This window comes from Topomyia yanbarensis, chromosome 2, assembly GCF_030247195.1.
Source record: "Topomyia yanbarensis strain Yona2022 chromosome 2, ASM3024719v1, whole genome shotgun sequence".
Taxonomy (NCBI): Eukaryota; Metazoa; Arthropoda; class Insecta; order Diptera; family Culicidae; genus Topomyia; species Topomyia yanbarensis.
The window spans coordinates 189,323,323-189,343,136 of record NC_080671.1 but is presented as its reverse complement, the minus strand read 5'-3'; the positions used below and the strand labels follow the sequence as shown (position 1 = coordinate 189,343,136).

The 19,814-nt window shown below is 39.4% G+C and overlaps 1 protein-coding gene across 6 annotated transcripts in view; it reads right to left on the bottom strand.

The window, feature by feature from the left end:
- The window catches only part of LOC131682485 (RB1-inducible coiled-coil protein 1), an 84,597-nt gene that overhangs the window by 8,247 nt on the left and 56,536 nt on the right, over positions 1–19,814 (bottom strand). For 3 of the 6 annotated variants that reach the window (XM_058963978.1, XM_058963979.1, XM_058963980.1), the window contains exons 13-14: positions 15,575–15,951; positions 1,491–2,396 (exon numbers count right to left, since the gene is read on the bottom strand). In XM_058963978.1, coding sequence (XP_058819961.1) covers positions 2,061–2,396; positions 15,575–15,951 — 713 coding nt within the window. In that variant the 3' untranslated portion in view covers positions 1,491–2,060. Of the gene's footprint in view, positions 1–1,490; positions 2,397–14,687; positions 14,991–15,574; positions 15,952–19,814 lie in introns of those variants that run through there. The other 3 variants (XM_058963981.1, XM_058963984.1, XM_058963983.1) reach the window with 2 other exon arrangements.

Below are 19,814 nucleotides of genomic sequence, written 5' to 3'. Positions count from 1 at the left end.
TCGAATACAAATGCAACGTAATGAAACGTGTGATGTTTACGTTTTCGAAATGTTGTGTCATGATGAATTTGGAATATTTGGAACACGCCAACATATGGAAAATGTGTTATTTTTTTACGATTTTCAGTTCGATAAGATCTTCCTGTACAGTTGTTATGATCATATATTGTTCTTTCTATCCTGAATTAATCATACCCAAATGCGTATGAAAATACAAAACAAAGTAGTTTTGAATAAAACTTGTCAGTTTCAAACACAAAAATTAGTCACATTTTATTAGTTGATTATCTAAACGCTTGAATATAGTTTCCAACAGAGTTTTGCATAACTAATAATATAAATGTCTCTAATTCCTCCAAATTTTACTGCCAATGCCCCCAAATTCGTTTGGTTTCATGAAGAAAATTACATCCTTTTGGTTGTTTTTTAAGTCTCAGCATCGTTAGTTCATCACTATTTGCTTCAAATTATCATCGCTAATCCGGCGCTTGCTTAGTCCTGTCTCCTGTCACTAAGTTGGTGTCGGATTCTGATGAGACGAAGCCGAACTCAATAACTAATTCAAATTAATCAAAAAGAAACAGTTGCCGAAAGAAATCAGGAGAAGTGATGCATTTAATTCAATTTAATGATGCATCAAATTAGATTTAAGGGTACAATTTAATTGTTTTGCAATGATCTAATAATTTTGTCTCCATTTGGATTATGCATTTTATGTATTTGAAATGGTTCCTTTGTAAAGTTTTGCTTAGAAGTATTAAATAAATAGTGTTCAAAATATCTCGTGAAGAATTTGTACCAAAGTATTTTGGACACAACTAGATTTATGAGATATATGAGAGTTGCTTAAGCATCTTGTTTTAAGTTATTTTTCCAACCCTGTTATAAAAGCAGTTGAAGCAGCTTTCAAGTTCCATTAAAGCATAAGGAGAGGGGCGGGAATAGCGTTGTTGAAAAATCGATTGCCTAGTACGCTGCTTACGGTGCACATAGTAAAAAAGAGGTGAATGACCCGAACTTTAAAGTGCACCTTTCAAATAATATCCGAACATTTGATTGCTAGGACATTCTTGTTTGTTAGTTGATGTACAATGGAAAACAGCATAGCATCGTTTAGGCATAGATTTCGCTACTGTATCCCAGTAAAACCATTTAACAGTGATGTTAATTCAATCCTGTAACTATTTTGCGGTAAAATCACAAGGTTTTGCGTTTTGATGACACCACACAGGTTTCTGGAGTTATTTAGGCGGATTTTTAGAATAGTTTGGATTTTTGAAATATTATTTTTTACTGAAAGTAGCTAGAGAGTTTGAGTTTTCAGCGAAGTTGTAGAAAATCTTATCTTTAACAATTCAGCTGAATATACCAACTCTCTATCTACAACTATTCGTCTGTAGTGTGACGACCCTTTAAAAATAAGTTTTTAAATATATTTTAAGCAAATTAATTTTTAAATGATTCTTAGTGATTGCATTTGCATGAGACTGAATGGAAAACCTGAAAGACTCCTGATATTAGTGTAGCACTTTTTTTGTCCTATATGTTGAACTACCGATGATTTCGGATGCTCGGAACACAATAAGCGTGCATCCTTCCGGTGTTTACAAGCATTCTAATTGTAGTTTATGATGCAAGTTTCTTTAATATTATTGAATGAAAATTTAAATGATAGTTGAAAACGCTTGAGTGCCAATCCGAACGAGAGAGATGCTTCGAATTACATCGAAACTCTGACATACAAGCGATGAAATGCGTATAAATTGGCATTCTGGCTGCTTTGTTCCTGACATACAGTACCTAATGTCACAAAATTATCGAGAAAATAACTATTAAAACTGTTGAATCCTCTACCTCTACCTACAGAATCTCATTAATTTTATCGAATGAAACGTCTACCAATTTTCAATTAAAAATGTATCTTTACGTTGATATGACAATGCAAAGTATCGTTCACTCGTATGTTACAAACTAATCTCTTTACAAGCGCTATAAGGTTACATCACGTATTAGTAACTGATGGTTATATGCAAAAAAATCAGTCCAATAAAGTGCATCTCTTATTCGAGACAATAGTACAGCATATCGCTATCATCGTCCTTGGTCTCCAGTGAGCGATACTCCGACTCGGCCGAGTCACTGATGTCGTCCATCACGAGATCACCAGACGGTAGTGATAACAGTTCCGCGCTACCACCACAACCATCGATGGTGAGTGCCGGAGTTATTTCGGATTCTAGTGCAATGGTGGAATCTATTACGCTGCTATCGGTGCTGGTGTAGAGTGCAACGGTGGACAAAGCACCATCAATTACGTCAATGGCTTCGATCAGGTCGTGCAGCGGTGAAACCGATCGGTCAGGAATGGAAACGAGTGATGCGCCTGGCAGTGGAGCCTGTCGGAGGGCATTCTATTAGTGATGACAGTGGGTGGCGTTTCTGTGCTACAGCTGAAATGTGTTGTTAGTGCGAACAATGATATTCGTTGTAAGAAGTTCTCTATCCCACCGTAATGTTTACCAAACATTTAATACATATAATATTAGAATGAAACTAGCTTTAGTTAAGAAGAAAGATTGTAATCTGCTTAGTAAATGGATAAAAAATATCCCTCAATTTCACCATTAAAATTGATATGAATCGTAATCGCATGGTTTCATAGTAATCAAAAGCTTTTTTACTCAAAAATGGATAAAGTCTGCTTAACTAAGAACTCGAATAAATGTTTTATTCTGCAGCAACGCATTTAGTGCTCGGATTTAGAATGTTGTAACAGCGATTTATTTAGAAAATATACGTGCTTCACTGGTGAATCTGGTGTAAAGTGCTCAAACCGAAAGCTATTTTGTTTTACAATTTTGAAGACAAGGTAAAAAAGAGATTATAACTACTAGAGGGAGCAAATCGCTACGGTCTCCATGTAGTCACGGACTGAAACATGGGGTCTCGTTCTAGCATATTGTATCGCATTACTTTGACATGTGTGTACCCGGGGCAATATGTGTCAAACTAATGGGTCTAGCATATGTAAGAGCGAGATGATAAGTTATCAGTGTTAACAGCGAATTACGACCTCTAGTAGTTATAATCTCTTTTCAAGGTAACAATGGACCCCTTATGCAATTTAAAGATTTATTTAAACACAGATTATGCACGATTTTTTTTTGTTTCAGTCACCCAAAGCCACATATACGAGCGTTTCAAGAGTCGACGTCCAACCATTTCCACGTCGAGGAGCGCCACAGCGGATATGATAACTCTTGTCAAAACGATTAAATTTAAAGTTTTGACTTGTATTTACCCAATAAACCAAAAAAGATAGAAATGGTTTGAATTTCGGAAAATAGCTTCATTAAAACCGAAAGTTATTTAGTAAATTTTTCATATATAGTGCGACAGAATAATGAGCTACGGTATAAATAGAACTGGAATGCACTGATATAATAGTAAAACCGCATTTATAAGAGCTGAAAATCCTTGTTGCATGAGTTACAATAATTACATGAGAAGAGCACGTCATTGTTTATTTCTCGAGCTGCTATTGATGTACGGTTATCAAGCTTTGAGAGTGTATGTTTACTGTGACGGACTTCCGACTGGTATTCCCCTTTTCTAGAAATTTGCAGCTGTTTTCGATATAGGTAAGGGGTGCATTTTGTCCCGGGGGTGCGTTTTACCCCATCTTCCCCTAATATGAACATCTTCTCTTTCGAATTTGTTAGTGAAAAGAAATAACCAAAGTGTGCGTGTAATTTTAATAATTAGGTTAGCGAAATCGAATACTTAATTTACGAATTTTTACGGCTTTCCCAGTCATGAAGAACATGCCGTTCAAATTTAGTGTTTAGATAACAGTATGGAGTGAGTGCTTATTCTGTATTTCTCATATAAAAACTTTCAACAATTGGGTCATTAAATGAGAAAAAAATGTCGTTTTTTATTACTTACATCGATAAAGCTGATTTTCGTGATTGCAACAATGTTTTTTTCCAACTTAGGAAACGTGAAAATAATATTAAAATTTAAAATGAAGAAATATGTTGACAGTCTGGATTTGACACTATAGGAAGGATTTGACATATCAAATTTCATGACAAATGATGCCGTGTCAGAAAAAATTAGGGCTTGTTTTCTCGGTTTTCCCAGAGGGTTATTTTTATTTGACACAAACACTAGAAAAACTCTAGAAAGAGAACTGCGGAGACTCCATTTTGGATCGATTGGATTCGCATTTAGCTGTCAAAAAACGAACCCAATCGAACATTGCCTATCCTTATAACATTGTACGTGTTGCCATACAATGCCGGGGCATACGTTGCCGAAAATGCTGTTTTTCTCTCCGCAGTTCTCTTACTATGAGTTTTTCTAATAAACACCATCCATTGCAAATAGTTTTTTTTTTCATTTTGGGTGTTGTCCTGATAGGCCAGATGTAAACAACCGCAGTTTTCCTATGTATGGTTGCCAAGTTTACATAAGATTTATTTTAAAAAAACAAAAAAAATCGTTTTTACGTATCATAACGGAATTTTTTTTGAAATAATGTTATATTATGTATATTGGACCTAAAATTTATCGAATGGAACGGAAAACTATATATAGCTTAATGACCCAATTCGTATTCCATGACAAAAAGTTTTTACAAATGGCAATCATAATAATGGCATCTAGCGAATTACTCTTAACCAGTGTAGCCATTAATCAAATTGTTCGCAATAAATACGTTATAAAACTGCGAATATAATTTCTTGCGCATTTTGTGCATTTTAAAGCCGCCATAAAGCAATTAATAAGGCAAAAAGGAATTTTTATTATTGTACTCAATTACACAATTGATTGGGGGTTTGAAGATAGCTTTTAGATATCAATAAAACCTGAATTATCTGGCAATAACTATTACTTTTATAAAGCCTATACACATTGTGGTGATTGTAATAAAACATTTATAAACTTAGTTAAAACCGAAAAGCATTAGATTTGTTGCTAGGGTTTGCTTTAATATAATAGGGAAAAAATGTTATTCAGTTTTCCTTGGTTGATCGACTGCCTACACACTAGAGTGCCCAGAAAAATAATTAATTTTTGAAAACTCAAACCACCTCTGAGTCGATTCCTAGTCCCACCAGGAGTACTTGCTCCAAATTTGAAGCAAATCGGACATGTTTAGCTACCGGACCAACGCGCCTGAAGTTTGTATGGGATTTTTCGACAATTTACATGGAGAAAACCCACTAACTCGCATTTTCGCCGCTAGGTGGCACTGTATGCATCGTATTATTACTGTAAGTGAAAATACAACTACAACTTTGTCGAAGACTGCTAATCAATCCGGTTGTGTTAAAAGAAGTTATTAAACTTTTAACAAAGTGATATCTGAATCAGTTTTGGATGGGGCCTAGCAGTGCAAGGTTGTGAATCATTACTCGACTCTCATCAACTATATATTTTTATGAAATACTCGTTAGGTTTAGTATGTTCAGAAGAATTATAGTAAGCAACACGAGTCATGTTTTGGTAAGAAAATTTTAGTTCTATCTGTTACCGCATAGAGGGCGCCAACACTATATTTTCATAGAAATGAGATAGAATATCGAGATGTTCAGAAGAATTATTGCAAAATGCCTGTTCTACAACTATGTGGAAGACACCTAATCTCTATCTCGTTCCGTTGAAAAGTTAGTATTGATGCCCTCTGCGCGATAAAATGTGGAACTAAAATTTTCTAACCAAAACATGACTCGAATTACTTACTATAATTCTTCTGATCATACTATTGAACTAAACTTAACGATTATTTCACGAAAATGTTTAGTTCGTGTGAATCGAGTACTAATACACAACCATGCACTGCTAGGCCCCATGCAAAACTGACTCAGACATCAATTCGTTAAAAGTTTAATAACTTCTTATCGGCATCTGTTAAGTCATCCTAAGTAGGCTTTAAGGTGAACCGATACCAACATCACAACAAAGGTTCGGTTATGTTCTGCTATGTTCGGGTTTCGTTCAGCATCTGTGTGCGGCTAGAACGTACTACCGATAGGAGATGGCACGCACACAAGCGTATCGTTCAGCAATCAGCTGACTGATTTTTGTACCACGTGTTTCATTTGTTTTGAAAAATAAAAAAGTACACTCAAGTTTTTTTTACGCGGTTTTTTTATGCGCGGTATTTTTTTACGCGGTTTTTTTACGCGGATTTTGAAATTTACGCGGTTTTCATTTACGCGGATTTTGAAATTTACGCGGTTTTCATTTACGCGGATTTTGAAATTTACGCGGTTTTCATTTACGCGGTTTTTGAAATTTACGCGGTTTTCATTTACGCGGTTTTTGAAATTTACGCGGTTTTCATTTACGCGGATTTTGGAATTTACGCGGTACCCATCAATGAGGTTCCCTTTATCGCGGATTCTTAAATTTAAGTGGTCTTCATTTACGCGGATTTTGAAATTTACGCGGTTTTCATTTACGCGGATTTTGAAATTTACGCGGTTTTCATTTACGCGGATTTTGAAATTTACGCGGTTTTCATTTACGCGGATTTTGAAATTTACGCGGTTTTCATTTACGCGGATTTTGAAATTTACGCGGTTTTCATTTACGCGGTTTTCATTTACGCGGCTCGTATCCCCCGCGTAAAAAAACCTGAGTGTACAAATTTCCCAAACGGATCAAAATTGATTTTGTCTTTCGCGCCAATGCAATGTTTTGATTTTGACGATGAAATAAAAAAGAAGACGCAGAAAAGACGGCAGCCATTTTAGCAGCCACCTTGTGACTCTATTCAGCATGTCCTTAAGAATTGGAAAGTTCTGTGGCAGAACCAGTTCACTTGTCAATAGATAAATCGTTATCATTTTTGTATACTATCAATTTAACCAAGAAACGGTGACAAAACTGTATATTGTATTTGAAATTCGATGAATTTCACAATGTTTCGCAAAATCACGACGAATTGGTGTAAATCGACTCATAGCTAAAATGGCACAAAATGGCGTTTCAGAATTGTATCGGCTGGAAAATGGCAGAGTTGTTCAATGTTGAAATAGGATACATCCAGATGGCGCACGCTGTAGAATTCGTATGCATAGAACTATTTTCAATATTGTACCAGGCTCGTTCTGAGACAAATTTTGTCTCAGAAAATTACATAATTAAAGCAAAACAAGACAATCCAACTTTTAATGATTCTGTGAAATTGTGCAGTTGTAATTGTGTCAACAAAAAATGAAATTAATAGAGCAGCTGAAATGAGGCTCGTCTACCCTATGTTTAACTATCTGACATGGTATAACAGATCACCATTATTTAACCGTTATGTATCTGGGGCTTTATTTATTTATTTATTTATCGCACGCATCAACAGGCCGCACTCGGCCCCAATGATGGAAACTTAAATTAATTACATTTAAAAAACTGCAGGAATCGCTTTCTTAAAGTTATCCGAGACAAATGAAAGTCGAACAGGTGCGACACACGATTGAAGAGGCGTTGTAATCCCGTGATAGCGGCATTAGCTGTTTGAATAGTTCGTCGAAACGGCACTCTCAGAAGAACGTTTCCGCGTAACGTTCTGGACCTTGCTTGGATGTTGACTCGCTCTAATAAATCTGGAGAATCGATGCGTCCTGACAGAAGATCAGAGATGAATAAGGCTCTTGCAGTTTCTCTACGGCGCTGAAGGGTATCGAGCTGGATGAGTTGACACCGACTCTCGTAGCTTGGTAGACGAAAAGGATCGCGCCAAGGCAGGCGTCGAAGAGCATACCGTATAAATTTTCGTTGAACGCCTTCAATTCGATCGCTGCTGTTCATGTAATTCGGGTTCCAGACTGACGAACAATACTCCAGCGTGGAGTGCACTAAAGAGCAGTAGAGGCTTTTGAGACAATAAATGTCTGTGAAGGATTTAGCCGTACGGAAGATGAAGCCCAGGCTTCGCGATGCTTTACCAACAACATACGAAATGTGATTCTTAAATGTAAGTTTCGAATCTAACAGCACTCCAAGATCCTTAACGCAGCTCACCCGGGAAACAAGAGCTCCAGACAAGTTATATTCAAACTCAATGGGATCCTTTTTTCTGGAGAACGATATCACAGAACATTTCGCCGGATTCAGATTCATTCGGTTGTTTTCACACCATCTGCTGAAAGTGTCAAATTGCTGCTGCAAATAAAGTGCGTCCGTTCGGCTCTTAATTCTGTTGAAAATTTTCAGGTCATCTGCATACGACAACCGTGGCCCTTTCAGCTGATAGTTTACATCGTTGAAATAGAGAGTGAATATCAAAGGTCCGAGATGACTTCCTTGCGGAATTCCAGACGTTGCGGAGAATAGTTTGGAGTATGCATCACCTATGTTCACACTGAGTTGACGGCCAACGAGATAGGATTGGAACCATCGCAGGAGTGATCCACTGAAGCCAAGTTTTTCCAATTTAGCGATTGCGATATCGTGATTGATTTTGTCAAAAGCTGCAGATAAGTCAGTATATATAACATCAGTTTGTTGATTCGCATCGAACCCTTCGGACACAAAAGAGGTTAGAGATAGTAGATTCGTCGACGTCGATCGATTCGGCATGAATCCATGTTGGTCTTTAGAAATATATTCCTTACAGTGAAAAAACACTGACTCCACCACGACTAACTCAAAGAGCTTGGAAATGGCACAGAGCGCAGAAATTCCTCTATAATTGTCAATGTTCCTCTTATCACCTTTTTTGTGGACAGGAAAGATGAAAGCTGCTTTCCACAATTGAGGAAAAATCGCGGTTGTCAGTGACATTTTGAATAGTTGACAGAGTGGTTCCACCAAACCAGATATACACTTTTTCAAAAACACAGCAGGGACACCATCTGGCCCGGGAGATGACGATGCTTTAAGCTTGGATGCTGCTGATACAATATCCGAGTGCTCTACACGAATCTCATTCACTGACCGTTCGAGTTGGGCCACGCCGCTAGCTGCAACGTCAATCTGCTGCGAGGACAATGTCTCACTGACGAACACACTCGCAAATTTAGAGGCGAACAATTTGCATATGGCTTGTGAATCATGACCAGCTTCGCCATTCAAAAACATTGCAGAAGGCAAGCCGGTTTCTTTCCGCTGGTCATTGACGTATCTCCAAAACGATTTAGGATCCGACTTAAGCTTACGTTGCATTTTTCGTTGATAGTTTGAAAAACAAAAACTGTTCAGTTTTTTAAAATCGTTATTGAGCCTTACATAATAAGCTCTCAGTGACAAGGTACGGCGTTTGGTAAACTTTCGTAATGCTGCTCTTTTCGCAGTTTTTAGCTGACGTAGCTCGGCTGTCTGCCAGGGGGATTGATCACTTCGTTGATTACACTTTGGGACATGACGATCGATAAGGTAGCTCATTATATGGCAGAACGTTTCAGCGGCGGAGTTCACATCATCCTTACTTAGCACAGAATCCCAGTTAATACTTTGTAAAATATTCAAAATGCTGCTATAGTCGGCCCGCTTATAATTGTAACACACGGTGGGCGCGTGGCTCGAAAACTTCATAGGCGGTACGTCCTGGAGTGTAAGATGAAGAGGCGGATGGTGGCGAACATACTTTACTAGCGGGGCGAGGGCGGTGGAAATATGCGGCGATTGATCTCTGGCATTAACGAAGCATAGATCTAAAATCCGGTCGTTCTCGTTCGTTGTGCTGTTAATCTGCAGAAGTGTAGCCGTGCTATAGCCATCCAGAAGAGTAATGCGGCCAGGATGAAAAACTGATTCGTCTGGGTCGGGTTGTAGAAATCCGTTATGAATGGAACGCCACTTTATTGTAGAAAGGTTGAAATCGCCGAGGATCATGATTTCGTCAGTGGGTTGCGCCATCGCAACAACAGAAGTCAATGATTCAGAATGAGAATCAACTAGTGCAGACTCGCGAATTTTATCGGGAGGGAAATAAACCACACATATATATAATGTTCGATTTCCCAATTTTATCGCTGCCCATACTTGTTCGATGCTGCTCCAAGCATCATTTGTTATATGTTGAACTTTTAATCCACGACGCACAGCGAGCAAAACACCGCCTCCGGAGGATTTGTGGCTGTTGAGAGGACTCCGGTCACATCTGAGAACCTCGTAGTCAGAGCAAATCACCTGGCTGGAAAGGGTCTGCTCATTTAGCCATGTTTCTGTCAATGCGATAATGTCGTAACAGCAGTCCGAGGTAGCTAGGCGATAGGTATTTGCACAGGAATTCATGCCACCCACATTTTGATAGTATAAGTGGATGGGCGACGATTTTAGGCACGGAAGGCTGACCGGCACTCCTTGATTCCGTCGTCTGGAATGCACACCGGGGCGACTGGAATGACTTCTAACAGCAGAAGGCGCGGGTGAACTGCATGAATTGGTAGCACCCGTGATGGAAGTTGGAGTGCTCCTCAGGAGGTTTCCAGCTGACGGCTGACATCGTTGACTTATTAATTGACAGTCGGAAGCATTCGAGCTAGAACAAGCAGTTCCATCAGGAAAAACGGTTGATTCATCAAAATTATTTTTAAAATACTTGCCAAAGAGGGCAATTTGGAAGTCCCCCTCTCCATTCCCAGACACAGGGCCGGGACGACTGAAGATACTGCTGACTGCGAGAGGCACGACTGTGCTGGGAGGATTGGGGGATTCCATATTGCTTTCTACGGTGCGTCCCGGTTGCCGTTGATCAACAGGCGAATTGTCGGTGCGTAGTCTAAAATAACTGCTATTTGCGATGGATTTATCCCAGTCGAGGTGTTTTCCGAAACCCCTGCTTCCCGTCATTAGTACGTTCTTGCCGAAAGTCGATGAACTCGCGGAAATACATCCCATCCGGCCAAGTTTCGGCATTGAGGGCCATTTCACGAAGTTTAGGGTCAACACCAATTTTGAAAGAAATGAAATTAAGCCCGCTCAAATTTGCGTCTTTTTTCACTAACTTCTTCACTTCGACCGGATCGTCCGTTGAAAGGCACTCCTTAACCATAGCACCAACCTCGTCTTCAGAAACGGTGGTGGCAATTCGCGACAAATAAATCCAGCATTTACTAGTAGCGGGTTGAACAGTGATTGTGGGTACCTTTGCTACATCACCCTTTTTCTTGCCACACGTTAGGCTGGGGACATCGGATTTAGAAAGAGATTTATTATCCTCGGTCTCGCGAGCACGTTTGGCTCCAGCTCTATTTGGAACGGGCCATGATATGGGAGTTGCAGGCAATGTCGTTGCGGATTCCACTGATTTTCTGGTTTTCTCCATTTCAGCCTTTAATGCTTCAAGCGCTGTTTTATGTGTGTCGGTCAACAAACGGAACGCTTCGCTCAATGCTGTAAAAGCTGCATTCACTGCGGAGGATTTCATCAAATCCACACAGCTGTCGCAGAGCCAGAATATATTCGCTGAGTCGTTAATCATGTCCAATTTTGGACGAGTGAGCGTTGAACACGATAGATGCATGATTCTGTCGCAGAATCCTTGGCATTTCAGCTGATTCAAAGTGGTTACCGGCTCGGAGCACTGCAGGCAGATCGAATCCATTGCGAATCGCCTACAGGTAGGCAACAGTAGCTACTTCGTGAATAAGCTTTCCCGATATGCATCCACGGTTTCACCACAAGGATTCTATCACTACCGACGACACTTTGGGAGAACAAAATGTTTGTCAATTGTCACCGCACGACCGAGAATCACAAATTATGAGTCAATTGATCAATAACTGCAGCTTAGGCGAGGGCACAAACTCTATTCTAAATGAAAAATCACTGAATATACACAAAAAAACGATCCAAAATACGCGAACAAAAATAAACAATCCGACGCGGTACCCGGATACCTTTTTAGGTTTCAATTAATGAAATTCCTATGTTTTATCCATAGCTGGAAATTGAAACTTTGTGACATCTGAGAACTTCACTAAGTCAAGCTTTTGGGTTAATAATATTGTTGATATAGGAAGAGGGGAGTTAGGAGGGGCTCCTGAATTTTTTTACTACGTAACTGGCCGACGTGAGTACCCGGGTACCCACAAAACTGAAATGCCAATAACCAAAGGTAATTTCCAACCGATTTTGATGCTTTTGGGTGTTTTGGATTCAGGAACTCATCCACTTTTAGACTTGGTAAAATGAATCGGGTTACTTCATTCGGTTCCCGGGAATCCGGATTTCCGGAAGCAGGTTCCAGTACTGGGATACTCTTTGTGAAATTCAAAGGAATACTAGCAATATGGGTATCAAAATTCTTGGAATTGCATCAGTAGGCTGTATCTCGTGGTTTCGGAAACATTTGGTGATTTGACCCCGGAACGGACATTCCGGAGTAGGTTCTCGTGGGGCCGTGAGTGGCCATTGCATTCCAATCCTATTTCTTAAATTGACACAGAGTCTCGTAACAATAAATAACAGACTTCCGAGACAATTTGAAGAGTTTTGATACTCATATTGCTAGGACATTATTAAAATTGATAAATCATACCCTAGTACTGGAACATTACCCCGGAAAATCCGGATTACCAAGCACCAGATCCATTTATCCGGTTCAATTTTACAAATCAAAAAGTGGACGAGTTCCTGAATCCAAAAAATCTAAAAGTGTCCAAATCGGATAAAGGAAGTCATAGTTATGAGCATTTCAACTTGTGGGTACCCGGGTACCCACGTTGGCCTGTTAAAGGTGTTTTTTTGGACACACAACAGTTAAACAAAGGAAATGTAGAGGGCTAGTGAGGCATACAGTTTTTGAATGTATTAGAAAACACAAACATGTTCGATTAGGGATGGAAAATCAAATCTTGTGTACAAAGCTCATTTTCGTAGTCCTATGCTTTTCCACTGGTGGTGCCAGTTGTTGGTTTGGAGGTACTGGGTACAATCCTCGCTCAGGGTGCACTGAGAAAGCCCTATAATCATTCAAATACACGAATGCTTTTTGATCACATTAATTCAAATAAAGCGAGTTTTATTGGATAAGTCGAAGTGTGTTTTGTTTAATATTGTAGATGTTGGGAGATTGGGATATTTAATCTCCTAAACCCGCTAATTTTAAGCTCCTAAACCCGCTAAGCTGTTATAACATAGAATTTAACTTTGAACTTAATTTTTTTCTAGATTTTCAAATTGTTCGGCTCTGCACCAAATATGAACTAGTCAAAGTACATTTTCCCAAACTCATTTCTATACAAACTTTAAACGCGAATCCGAGGAGCAACATATCGCTCCCGTAATTTGCACAGACATTTGGGACTATAAAAAGAATTCAAAAATTCCATGCAACCTCGACGCAAAATGATTTTTTTTTATTTTGATTATAGAGGTTTTAACCTTAGGGTCATTCGTCTCTTTGCCGGGTTAGAGAAATCTCTTTAGAAAAATCTCTAACCCAATGTGCGGGTTTGCAAGCAATGCATTTATACATGAGTTGTATTTGCAATTTAACCTTAAGGTGTCCGTCTAGCCGAAATTTCTGTTACTGTTTTTAAACAGCATTTTTAGAAACTATTACATTCAAAATTCATACGAGCAAAATATACCTTTTTGTTAAACTCATAGATTTTAATGCTCATTTTCCCTATTTTCGCAGATTGGTTGTAGAAAGTACAAAGGTTTGGTAAATTAATTCATTGTTTGAAATGATTAGAAAGAGGTGAAATATTTCAGAGCTGTAAAACAACCAATTATCGTAAACATACGCTATGCGCAAGATTTGCAATCCTTTCGTGAATACACAAAAAACGATATTTGTTCACAGTCCAACGGTGCGCAACTCGTCCCGCATGGCGATATTACTACTTCTTCTCCTAACCAAGGTAGGAATCAGAATATATTGGCTTAAATGGCACGTTCCCCGTATGTAGGTAGACAATTCAGAGCTTCCCCGTAAAAAAATGGCTAGGCGGATGAAAACACTCACAGAAAATAGAGCGGCAAATAACTTTTCCTATATTTGTCTCGTTTGCCATCCTGCCGAACTATTCAAAAAGGCAGCTGGTTTTCGAAGCACACTGAAAGAAGCTATTTTATTACGAGAAAAATCTTTCCAAGCATTTTCAATGTTCAGTTTTGAAAATAAAACAAGGTTATGTTGTTTTCTTTCATTAGCATCTACTTCTATTGTACTTTGGTATCAAAAACCCTCAGAGTTTTTTCTGTAATTGTTTAAATATTATTCTAAAAAATACAAAAATAAATGGCCTACTGTTCCTAAAATTCGGTCAAGCACAAATAGAGCGAACTAATTACATTCAATTGAGAGATTTAAAAAAAAACATATTTTTGATAAATACTAAAGCACAAAATTCTGTGTAGCTGCAATTAATCTCTCCTGTATTTGAACTCCGGCAAAATTTATAATTGCTACCCAAATTATTGTGATTTCTCCACTACATCCATGGATGATTGTATTCCATGTTAATGTGAATTTTAAATTATTATAAATTAAAAATTTCAAACGAAATCAAATTTTGAGCACAGTTTTCTCATAAAGCTTTTTTCGTAATGCAATAACACTAATATAACATGCGATCGACGGGACAAACCAAGACACGCAACACGATGCGCAACAACGCAACATGGACGACAATCAAACATAGAGAAAATGAAAGCCATGCAGCGAATGGAAAATGGACAGCATTAAGTAAAAGGACTTGTATGGTGAATAATATAAGCACGAATTTTGTTTTCTAAACAGTCAAAACTTTATTTGCAGTTGATTTGTTTCACGTTTTGTTACTTTTCTTATTAATTTTGTCTAAATATAACATAAAAGTGTAAGTCCTTTCCCTTAATAAACCATGTCTCACTATGTTTTCTCTCAGCTCCTGCCCTATCTATCATACACCTTCCCAGATTGGTAATTTTTAAAATAAACGCAAGCGAAAGAAGCAGCATATCCGTCGACTTTGCTCCCTCTCTCTCATTATCGGCATCTATCACTCGTCATCGTTGAGTAGGAGAAAAGCTCTCAACAGCATCAGCTGCCGAAATTATTTAGTTTAGTTGACGTTTTGATTTATTTTTTTGTTTGTTCGTAGGTGGCATCGAGCGAGACGAGAGCCAAAAAGAACGAAGAGAAAAAGAAAAAAAACAACTATGAAGCCAAAAAGCGAATTTCGATATTTTGTTACTGTGTGGCTTCCAAAAGAAACTTGGAAAGATATACACATCGAAAATAGAAAAATATATTATGTAACATTGTCACAACCTGCAGCCATTACAAAAAGCTCGGTTAAAATGTAGGATGAATTGAATCGCTTAGAACACAATCTCCAAAACACTACCTATAAAATGAATGCTCCCTGTATGAAAGCGCACTGATAAAGATGACATAAAGATGATTCACATGACTGCTATGACCAAACAAGTCTATGTGTCACAGTGATATTATTAAGCGTTACAAAAGCAAACCAATGGAAACTGTTATGAGGATACTACTCCAGAATAAGCGTCCCTATCTCTAGTGGCGGTACCAGCCTATGCAAATGTGTGACAGTGCATGTGGTTTGCTTGTGTGTGCGAAGGATGCGATTACTAATTGTACTTTTCACAAATAAAAATTTACCGTCGTATTACTATTGATGCTTCCGGACTGCGTTTCTTCGGCCAACTCGTCCTGCTCTTCTTCACAGACGCTTTGATAACGCAGCCGGTCCTGTTCGCCATCATCGACACTGGCACTAGCGCTTGCACTGTACGTAACTTCGTCATCGTCTGTCACGCTAATATTACGCTCCTTGTATGTACTTTTCTGCTGTTCAGCCACTCCCGAGTCGATCATGTCCCGACTGGCACTGGTCTTGATGATTGCCGAGTCCTCCATCAGCTGTGAGGTACTTTGTTCGGTTTGTGCGAACGAGTCGATCAGCAATCCGTGCGTACCAGCAGTTATACTCTGATCCGTAATGGTCGAAGACGAACGGCTCAATTCCGTCATTTTGCCTGAAATAGAAACGATGTTTTGTTTTATTTGTATTGAAATTTTTTATGTGTTGTGATACTGATAGGAAACAATATCAGGCTTTCTTTCTGCGTCTCCATGATAAAAAAGAACTGAGTCTTCAATACAAAACAGAACAAAAAATCGTAGTTAATTTCAGTAAGTACCATTTAGTACATTATGTATGATCAGTAGATACAGAAAGCTATAGATGAGGATTGTTACCAGATGTTTCTAGTTGGAATCATAAATCGTTTATTTTTTGGATTCGATAGCGTTTGCTTCACAGATTCACATTCAGTTCGGCCGCTATTGTTTCCTATTTCACGTCCTATAACTTTGCTCAATGAAGTAAATTTTCTTATCATCTTCAGGGGTTTAAAAACCAAACCAAAGTGGGGTGAGTGAGCCAGTCGTGGCATTAGCACCAGTTGTTCGCACTAGTGGATCCAGGGGGTGGGCGTAGCGTAGTTGGTAAATCGATTGCCTTGTACGCAGCGCACCTGAGTTCGAGTCCCGACCCCGCACATAGGGTTAGAAATTTTTCACAAGAGATTTTTCTAACCCGAAGAGGCGAATGACCTTATGGTTAAAACCTCTATAATCGAAATAAAAAAAAGCAACTCCGACCCCGAGAGATCGAATACACTTACATTACACACAACTCTTCATCCAGACTCGATCGCATATACGTCAGCGCAGGGCTTAGAAATCAGCTGAGAACAACAGCCGCCATGTCTGCTGTTTCTCAGACCACAAAACAGTCACAGTGAGAATATGCCTTCCTCTCCCCGACCGAGCACATGGTTGCGGGTTTTGGTCTCTCCGTCCCCATCTCTTGAGCACCGCAAATATCGACGAGTTCCAAATTCAATGGCAATATTGGACTCGCCAGCGCCGTAACTTTCCATCGTGGATGGATTGGTGGCTGTCGTGTGCCAAACCTAAAATAAAGTCATTTTTTCGATGGAAATCAAAAATCGCATTCAACATTTTCAATTGCGAGCAACAAAGTATTTACGGGTTACTACGGCAGGCATACGACAGCTACCAATACAATCGTGCAATGCTTCCCACCATCAACCGACTAAAAGCTGAAATGCTTTCACATCAGCGCCACTTCTCAGAGATGTTCGTGAGAATCAACGAAACACGTGTGGCGGGAGAACCTATCTCAACCTACCAGCTGGGGGAGCGAGAAAAACGAAGAACAATCATCGAACACCTACGTAATGAGAGAGACGAAATCATCGACAATTCAACTGCCATCCAGAACCACATGGTTCAATATTGTACTGACCTATACGCACGAGCCGATGTGGAAGAACCACAAAGCGACAGTCCCTTCCAATGCGAACGAGTCATCCCAGAGACCGTTGTCGAAAATGAAGCCACCATGAATGAAATCACGACTGTTGAAATACTAACCGCCATCCGCACCAGTGCCTCCAGAAAATCGCCAGGTCCTGATGGATTGCAGAAAGAATTCTACCTGCGAACTTTTGACGTCATCCACCGTGAATTAAACTTGGTATTGAACGAGGCTATCAGATCAAACATTCCAGCCCAGTTCGTCGATGGGGTAACCGTACTGGCGAAAAAACGAGGGGCAGGCGACACCGCTCGTGCGTACAGGCCAATAAGTCTATACGACTATAAAATTCTCTCTCGGATCCTCAAACAGCGTCTTGAAAACGTTCTTCGTTCCCACAGCGTGCTGACCGACGTGCAAAAGCGCTCAAACCCAAACAGGAATATTTTTCAAGCCACCCTGGCCTTGAAAGATAAGATCGCTCAACTAAAAGCCAACAAGCGAGGAGGAAAATTGGTTTCATTCGACCTCGACCTCGACCACGCGTTTGACCGAGTCAACCACAACTTTTTGTTTCACACCATGCGATCGCTGGGTTTCAACGCGGCTCTGGTAGAGCTACTTTCCCGCATAGCAGCAGCATCATCATCGAGGCTGCTAATCAATGGACACCTGTCGGCACCCTTCCCCATCCAGCGATCAGTTCGGCAGGGTGATCCTCTGGCCAGCCATCTTTTTGGAATCTGCCTGTAACCGCTTCTACGACGCCTAAAACAGGTGTGTGGAACGGATCTAATGGTTGCATATGCAGACGACATCAGCGCCATCGTCAGTACCGCAAACCAGCTGAACGAAAAGCGGGCTTTGTTCAAGCGATTCGAACGAGTCGCAGGCGCCCGCTTGAACGAATCAAAAACGACAGCAATTGATGTGGGGTTCACGGTAAATCAACTATTAGTACCGTGCATAAAAATCTTGGGTATAATTTTTACCAACTCGGTCAGGGAAATGACATCGCTAAACTGGGACATCCTCACGACGAATTTTGATCGCCAAGTATGGATGCACTCGCTGCGCATGCTGACCCTACACCAAAAAGTCACACTACTAAATACCTTTATTTCATCGAAGATGTGGTACATGGCAGCAAACTTACAACCGACAACAGTTCAAGTGGCTAAACTTACAGCTACCATGCGGTCCTAACTCTTCCGTGGCGCATGTGCGACGGTACCTATGCAGCAACTAGCACGCAGCAAAGATCACGGCGGTTTAAAACTACAACTGCCTGCAATAAAATGTAAAGCGCTGCTGATAAACCGCCACTTACAAGAGATTGAATCCCTCCCCCATTACTCTTCCTTCCTTTACCAAGCTAATCCACCGCGAGCAATTTCTCTTCCCTGCCTACAAACTATCCTAGCAAACATTCCAACACTTCCTATCCAAATTCGCCAAAGCCCAACCACCGATCTAATTACCCGCTTCTTCATTGAGCGCACCGACAGAGCCAAAGTGGAAATTTCCAACCCGGGAGCAAACTGGAGACGCATATGGAAGAATATATCCTCCCGTGCGCTTCTTCCCGAGCAACGCAGTATATTGTTCATGTGGGTAAACCAAAAAGTCCCACACAGACGACTACTACACACTATGAGGAGAACAGACGGTGAGAATTGCCTGTACTGTGTAGAACCAGTGGAAACCATACAGCACAAATTTTTCGAGTGCGACAGAGTACAAGAGGCTTACACACTACTACGAGAAAAAGTGCTGGTGGTGACCCGCGGACGGCGTTTACAAAACAACGAATTGATAAGACCTTCATTAGAACGATTTACGGCGACAACAAGAACAAAAGTCCCCAAACTTTTGTTTTGCTACATGTCCTTCATTCAGAACAACCTAGACGTTAGGGTGAATGCAAGTAATTTGGAATTAGAGTTTCAAATTCTTAATTAACACCAAAACAATTTATTTTGTGATAACATTTTATATAACTATAACAAAACCGACAAATAAACATATTTTACAAAAAAAAATTTGATTGTTCAATATACAATATTTTAGTATTGAACTAACAATATTATGTTCATTCCAACCAAATTTTTGATAATTTTGGTTTTGCCTAGTAGTAAATCAGTGTGTATTGAAAATGTTTGCGCGTGTTTATGTATCGTATTCTTCATTTGTTAATGAAAATTACTATTTATTAATAAAAAACAAAATATGTACATGCTTCAACAAATTTTGGAATTCCGGTTTCAACAAATTTCGCAGTCCAGTGACAACAAACTGAAGATTGTGGTAAGTGTCAATGCAATGTTAAAATAATTAATAACATTGGAAGTAACAAAACCTTTGAAACATTCAGAACAACCTCAAAATGCTGAAAATAAACAGTTGGCAAATTATGCTGACACGTTTTAAAATTTATAGTGAATTTAAAAATAAAGCAATAAAATTATTCAATTTTATATTTTTTATAACAAACATCAATAGTAAATATTTTCTTTTATATTCGTTGTTGTTTCAACAAAATCATATTGCTGG